At 35.7% G+C, this 8,049-nt stretch overlaps 1 protein-coding gene across 1 annotated transcript in view; it reads left to right on the top strand.

The window, feature by feature from the left end:
* Positions 1-6,949, top strand: part of LOC125025281 — a 21,767-nt gene extending 14,818 nt beyond the window's left edge. The window contains exons 10-15 of the mRNA XM_047613255.1: positions 391-486; positions 582-663; positions 1,052-1,102; positions 1,318-1,328; positions 1,624-1,679; positions 1,752-6,949. Of these exons, the coding sequence (XP_047469211.1) occupies positions 391-486; positions 582-663; positions 1,052-1,102; positions 1,318-1,328; positions 1,624-1,679; positions 1,752-6,482 (5,027 nt within the window). The 3' untranslated portion in view covers positions 6,483-6,949. The remainder of the gene's footprint in view (positions 1-390; positions 487-581; positions 664-1,051; positions 1,103-1,317; positions 1,329-1,623; positions 1,680-1,751) is intronic.
* The last annotated feature ends 1,100 nt before the right edge of the window (positions 6,950-8,049 follow it).

The raw sequence follows: 8,049 nt of genomic DNA, 5'->3' as shown, positions 1-8,049 counted from the left end.
TCTCTATTTTTTACATGATGGTTTGGTTGAGAGAAAAGAGGGTGGGTGAGGGAGAGGAGGAGGTAAGGAATCAAAGGAGGTGGGGCAGGTTGAGGAGGAGATGAAGGTCGGGTGTGGGAGGGGAATTAAAGGAAGATTTGGGATTGAGACAGGGTGGCAGAGCAAGAAAGGGAAAGGTAAAAGAAGAGGGAAAGGAAAAGGGAGAGAGGAGGAGGGTGAAAGAGAGAGAGGGAAAGGGTAAAGTTCCACTTAATTTATTTTTTTCTGTGGAACTTTCACAAGTTCCACTAATAACACAGTTTTGCTTAATAGTATTTTTGTTATTTTGATAAAGTATCATTTTTTTATAAAATGTATTTTGTATTTTACAATGTGTATCTTTGCTTATAGAACATGTATTTAACTCCTTAGATCCAGGTGCTTCGCTGCCCTGCACTGCCATTTTCCAATGTCTATATTTGTCATTTGATATGCTGTATCCGGATGGTAATATATGAACATGTGTTTATGGGAATATATATCTAAGTACTTTTAGCATTAGAGCCTTAAACATAGCCTAATGTTGTGAAACCACTTTAAAGAAAAGCTTCTTGCTGTTTCTGATTATGCTATAAGTAAAGACCTCCTGAAGCCAGTTTCATCTTGCTCTATTATTCTTGACAAGTGATTAAATATCTTGTAAGAATAAAGGTCATCATTTGATTAGTTTTGTTGTATCTAGTATTATATATACATGTTGTGATATAAAGTACTTGTTGATGCTCTTCTTATTTACAGTACAAAATTAATCAGAGTCTTATTATATAATGTGCAAGGTTCTAAATCTTTGCACAAGTCATGCATGGTGGTTATGATGGGGAGAAAGTAAGATTGATGGTAACGAGAAAGAGAATAATTCATGTGTCTTTGATGTCAGTAATAATGATAACGTTTATATGTCAGAGACATTTTTGCAGAGATTTCATATCTGTGCAATGATTATTTCTGTATCTTTACTACTTTAATATTGTTTTGAAAAAATTATACTAATTTAATCTATCTTTCTTTTCAGGGATGCATTCGCTTCTAGAAATATGAGTGCCTTATATGAAAAGCTCAAAAGGTAATATCCAAAGAGATACTTATGTCATAGGTAGTACAGTGAAGTCTCAAAAGCTTAGCATTCAGTAACTGTAAGGATTTGAAATCTATTTATTTTTCTCTCTCTCTCTCTGAATAACTTTTAACTTTGTGCCCCCCCCCCCCCCCAAAAAAAAAAAAAAAAAAAAAGTAGCTAGCTGCACATAAGTAATTTTCACAATTTTATTGTTATGTTAGTGCAGTGAAAAGTACAATAGGTATATTCAAACAAAATTTTAAAAACAATCTGATAACTTTTATTCTAGAAATGAAGTGTTTGGTAACAGAATGCTAAGAATGCTTGAATTAAATAGAAAGAATTCTATCCAGTACATACAGTAGAATATTCATCATTTTAAATTATTTGCAATAATAGAATAAAAAATGTTAAAAGGGATGGAATAGAATACAATAAAGAGGGAAAAAAGGCTTTCTTTATTTCTTCCTATCTGTAAACACTTTTTTCTTTCAGATTACTACTAATTCCAACCTATTTTCCTGCAGGTTGCTGTGCAGCTAAGAGAGTCACAAGACATGAATGCCCTAGAGAGCAGATTCCTGTCAGCTTTGCTAAATAGGAGATAGTAAGAGGAATTGAATGCTTGTATTTTTTGTGTTGTAGTATTTATTAGGAGAAACGAGCAATGGAGGTTGCTTGCCATGAAGATGTTGTCAGCCAAAAACAGGGAGCAGGTGAAGATTGTGAAAATGAAAGGAAGGTTGATGTAAATAATATAGGCAACTTTAAAGTGGGAAATGACCCTCCTAGGATGAGGACAGGATTTCTCCAAGAAGACGTTATTCTAAAGGAGGAGCTGGTCGATGATCCTGTTACTCTTGTGGAGGATGGTCCAAATGCCTCTGGAGGACACAGTGATATGTATGCTGCAGAATTTGTTGTTGTCCAAGAAAAGTCTGAGGTGGTGAAGAATGAAGAAGCCCAGATGTGTGATAGAATGGATGTTGATATTAAGGCAGAAAAAGAAAGGAAAGTGAAGACATACCAGTGTGAAAATTGTGCATGGGTATGTAATTCTCTGTCAAATTTAAAGAAACATAAGATGGTGCACACTGGGGAGAGACCACATACTTGTACTGAGTGCAATAAGACATTTAGACAGATTCATCACTTGAAGGATCACATACGGACACACACAGGTGAACGACCTTTTAAGTGTAATGAGTGTGGATCAACTTTTGCACAAAGGTCTTCATTAAATGTGCACAAGAAAAAGCATACAGGCATCAAACCCTATGTCTGCAAGATTTGTGACCATGCAACATATGAAAAAGAGCATTTGGTGATCCACATGAGAACTCATACTGGGGAAAAACCATATCAGTGCGAAGAATGTGGTCAGACATTCTCTACAATGACTAGGTTAAAGTTTCACATAATGATACATACAGGTGAGAGGAGATATACATGTGAAGAATGTGGCGCTCGCTTTCGAGAGAAGGCAACCCTTCAGAAACATCGTGGTGTTCACTTAGTTAGAGGGCCATTTCCTTGTAAAACATGTGGCAAAGAATTTCCAAGATTAGCAAGTTTATCTCTTCATCGTAGAATACATGAACAGCCAGTATATCCACTAGCTGAAAATAGAGTTAATAGTCTTCCATCCACAGATCAAGTAACAGCAAATGTAGACCCTGCTACAGCTTCTACACATGTACTCAAAGAAACAGAACAATATGCTAAGAAGGAAGAAATAGTGAATAGACCTTGTACTTTTGAAAACATTCCACATGTAACAGAGTCAATTGAGTTAACTACATCACAAAGCAAGCAGGCATATTTTAATGAAGTACAAGAAGATCAACTTGTAAGTAGTGAAACTAGTCATAATGTTTGCACAGAACAACAGGAAAATATAATTTTAGAGTCTTCACCAATCAATTCCTCATTTAGTAATAACGAAACAGTAGTGCAAGCTGAAAATGAATCTCAGAGTGTGATAAGCATTGCAGACCCTGATCAAGTACAAAAGGCTTTGGAAAGTGGGACTGTGTGGGAAACTCACCAAGAAAATGGGGAGGAGCTTCTGATTGTGATACCACCATCCTTAACAGGAAGAGAAATAACATTAGTCTCTGATGTGAATCGCATGCATAACAGAGAAGCAACGTTCACACAGACAGCAGCTCCAGTTTTCCACCTATCACAGGACCAGGCTGAAGTTGTACGGGATTATCCACAAGTTATTCATGAAGAAATCCATGAGAAAGTGCAGCAGAGTCATCCGCATATTGTACAAGAGGAGCACAACTCTGAAGTACAGACTTACCCTATAGTTCTTGAAGAAGAAGTACATGAAACCAATTCAGGACTCTTGGTATGGGATGATGGCCTAGATCCTGTTACTGAAGTAACATATGTAATAGAGGAAGGGGCTCAGGATCCAATAATGATACATCAAGATCAAGCCCACTTTGTACATGAAAGTAAAGTGGTTACAGAAGTTACAAGGAAGAGGAAGAAAACAAAAGAGTTTTGGCTTATGGAAGGAGAAGAAAAGCAAGAAAAATTGAAGGATCAGGATTCTGAATCAGTGAAATCTGTTTTAGTTAAGACAAAGATTAAAAAGAAAAAACAAATTGATAAGAAAGTAAGAGTGCGTAAAGATTATGACTGTCAGCAGTGTGGGAAGTCCTGCAAAACCTCTTCCAACTATAATACTCATATGAGAAAACACACTGGGGAAAGGCCATATTTTTGTGGTATATGTGGTCTGGGCTTCAAACAGATACCTCACCTCAGGGGCCATATCAGAACCCATACTGGTGAGAAACCATATACTTGCTCCAATTGTAATGCAAGTTTTGCTCAGACTTCAAGATTAAATATCCATAAAAAGAAATGCAATAAGGAAACACCAGTTACTGCAAAGAAACCAAAACTGGAACCTGCATGTAAGGTGAGAAACTTTTACTGTAAAATCTGTGATAAGACTTTTATTGATGAATGCTTTAAGAGAGATCATATGAAGACACATATGGAATCTAGCCAATACACCTGTGGAATATGTGGTATGACTTATAAAAGTAAAAGTAGTATGCAGAAACACAAGCTGGTACATTTTAAAGACAAATGGAGTTGTCAGTTATGTGGAGAAAGTTTCAGTAATAAGGCAACCTTGCATTTCCATAAGGTAGCAGTGCACAAATCAGATGAAGTTAGTAATGATGCTACAGGAATGGTTATTAATGTGAAGATTGGAGAAGAAAAAGACTTTGTTGTTATCAATCCCTCCATTAAGAATGTTTCCAGTGACTGTGGGATTGATGGACAGATTAAAACAGAAGAGATAGAAATTACAGAAGCAGACAATTATTCTGTCAAGAGAGAGATAATAGAGATTACAGATGCAGAGGATGGTACTGTGAAAAGTGAGGTAATGTCTGCAGGTGATGAGGAAAGTTGTACACAGATATCAGATGCTGATAGAAGTACCAATGAGGGCCAGGGAATTGAAATTACTAAACCTTTAGGTAATACTGATATAAAAACTGAAATTCAGGACTTGCTTACTGTGGAAGCACATGACTCTGTTGGAGCAATAAAGAAGGAAGTTCGTGCAGGAAAGTTAAAAGCCATTTATGATGAGCAAGGAAGGAAGGTATTTGTTTGCAAAGTGTGTGACAAAGCCTTTTTACAGTCATCAAATCTCCTTAGTCACATGAGAATGCATACAGGTGAAAGGCCCTATAAGTGTAATTTATGTCCATTAGCATTTAGACAAATAACTCATCTCAAAGATCACATGAACACACACACTGGTGTAAGAGCATTTAAGTGTGGAGTTTGTCAGATGACTTTCTCTCAGAGGTCAGCTGCCAGGCGCCATATAAAGACAGTTCATGATCGCAATGCAGATGTTGTCAAGATTGGAAATGTTTATTCACTGCGAAATACCCCAACTGATCCTGATAACCAAGCTCAGGAAGCAAATGATCCAAATCAAATCAGTAAGATGAAAAAGGGGAAAACATCTGAAAAGATCTATGAAACATGTGAGAAATGTGAAAGGAGGTATTCAACCTCATACATGAAAATCCACCTAAGGTGCCACTCAGGTGAAAGGCCTTTTAGTTGTGATGTTTGTAAACAGTCGTTCAAACAGAAGTCACACCTTTTGTCTCATATGCTGCGCCACACAGGAGAAAAACCCTATGTATGCAATGTATGTAATGCATCTTACACGCAGTCGTATAGGCTAAAGGAACATATGAAGAAATGTATTGAAGAAAAGATCAGCAATAAAAAGGGTAATGATGAGCAGAGTAATAAAGCAAACAGAAAAAAAGAAAAAGGAAAGGTTAAGATTGACATTAAAAATGAATTTGTTTGCAGCTGTGGTGCTACTTTTAAGAGACAGGTTCTCTTGACTAGTCACAGGCAGAAATGTACTTGGAACACCGAAAGTGATCACAGCACGGATGTAAGTGATGAGGAAATTCCCTACCATGATGACAGTGATGAGGAAATAGAACCAAAAAGTAGGCAGGGTGGTAACAAAGGCTGTTCCAAGAGAGCGAAAGGGAACAAGATGAAGCAGTTCACGTGCAGTAAATGTGGTAGGTTATTTGAGGATTTCCTTTTGTACAAAGATCATTTAAAAGAGCATAGCAGCAGCCTGACAGAGGTTTGTGAAGAATGTGGAATAGTTTTCAGAAGGGCTTCAGCTTTAGCATTCCATCAGAAGATGAATCACAATAAGTCAAATGATGAATGGTCATATGGATATAGTGAAGAGAAAGAAGTTCATGTTAAAAGAGAAGTCATTAGCAGTGATGAAGAAGAGTTTGAGGAAATTGGGCTTGTTGAAAAAGTGAATATAAAGACAGAAGTTACAAAAGCATCAAAAACAGAATGCAGAGGAGACAGTCACCATGAAAAAAAATCAGAATTAAATTTGGGAAAAGGAAGGCCAAGATCTGGTACAAAGGAAGAGAAAATTGTTCAAAGTGGTAATACATATACAAAAGAAAAAAACTGTTTAAGTACAAATCCGACTGTAGAACAGAAGGAAAAGAAAACGATCAGCAGAACTAAAAAGCTCTTAAAAGAACATGTTTGCAGACTGTGTAATGAAATGTTTAAAAGTCAGATAGACCTGAGTAGCCATACTAAGATTTGTAAATTGACAAGAAGTTCTGTGAAAGTCAAAAGAAAAAAGAATGCAGCTGAAAGTGCTTCTTGCAATAAAACTGTTAGTGAAGTTGAGTGTGAAAATAATGCAAAGACAACAGAAATGCAGTATCCTTGTAAACTGTGTGGTCAGACTTTCACTAGGTCATCAAAGCTGAAACATCATTTGAACATGTGGTGCAAAGGTATGAAAAAGGAGTCTAAAACTTGATAAAGTATACAGTTCAGGTATATCTTATAGTATGGAGTTATTATTGCATGTGCATTTAAGGTGGCTGGTTAATTTTTGTGGTTTTATTTATTCTGTTTATTTTTAAAGAAAACAGAACTTCATTAGATATAGCTAAATGATGTAACAGTAAATGTCATTTTCCTCCAAAGTAAAGAACGTGTTGAATATTCTAGTCATGTCACCATGCAGTGGTTGTTTCTGTAGTGAATACATATTTTTGGTAAAGCTGGTATCAGTTTTATATTGATTTATTATAAAATAAGAAAGCATTAACATTTTATGATAGATTTTGTATATTATAAAACTAATTTCCATATTTAAGAAATTTGAAATATGTCTAAGTGATATGGTAAAAGTTGTCTGTTATGATAATTTTTTATTGCGTGATAAGGCTGCTTTTATACATTTATGGAAGTTGATTAAAAAAGAAAAAAAATAAATCTTTTCATTTATTCCTAATATATGAACTAGTTAAAGAAATTCTGTATGCTTACATGTGTGCATCTGTGTGTATGTGTGAGAATAATGTTTATATATCTGTATAATTCAGTTTGGCTTATTACTGTGTGAGATTATTTTAAACACTAGTGATAAGGGTGTTTATGTTACCTAAACAAGTCACATGAGATGGAAGGCTATGTAGGGAATCAAAGATTTATTTGATTGATATTTCATGTTTTAGAAATACATACCAAAATTGTGTCATTGTTCCTGTATAACACACATAAAGTTTCCTGTCTGCAGTGAAGTTTGCTGGCTGCATATGGTAGACATTTACATGATTCATACACACTTATGGCATCATAATCTTCATTAAGAAGAGTAAACATTGAATATCAAGCAATGAAATCCATTTCCAGAATATTCCATTCAACCCTGGTGGATTTCATACTGCAACACAAGATGGAACATACTTTATAGCACAGTCTCATAGTTCTGTTTGTAAAAAGTAATTCCTTAGTTTAGCTTTAGGAACCAGTAATGCTGGTAGATGGTTTGCAACATCTGTTATTGGTGATTCAATATGTAGTGGCAGTAGTATTTGTTACCCTTACCCCAGTGCCGCCGGGGAAATTTAATAAAAATTGGGGAAAATGCTATGCTCTTTTTTTATATTTTTTTGTGAAATGTCTCTGCACATAGATGGCTCTGCTAGTGCTTAGCCACAAAGGAGTCAGTTAGTAGACCTTTTGACATTAGCTGATTTGAATTGGCAGGAAAAATGTATTTTTTAATGGTACTATGAATATAGATGGTGTTATTTTTATTATAAACATTATACTATAATGTTATAAACATTAGTAACAGCATAATAAGATAACGTAAAATATTTCCATAAATCAAAGAAAAGGGTAAACAGGCGAGACAGGCAGTACTCGTAACTGGCTCATTGGTGACTTAGTACAAGTGCAGCCATCTATGTGTAAAAACAATTAAACAAGTAACTCACAGTGGGCATGGCATATACATACAAGTCATGCCCGTTGGCATTGGGTTAAGGACCCCCCTTATTCCCTTGCTTCTTGTTGTCGTGGGGGGCTTAGGA

The sequence above is a fragment of the Penaeus chinensis genome, chromosome 4 (assembly GCF_019202785.1).
Source record: "Penaeus chinensis breed Huanghai No. 1 chromosome 4, ASM1920278v2, whole genome shotgun sequence".
Taxonomy (NCBI): Eukaryota; Metazoa; Arthropoda; class Malacostraca; order Decapoda; family Penaeidae; genus Penaeus; species Penaeus chinensis.
Note: the sequence above shows the minus strand (reverse complement) of the source record. Positions and strands in the feature narration are given on the sequence as shown.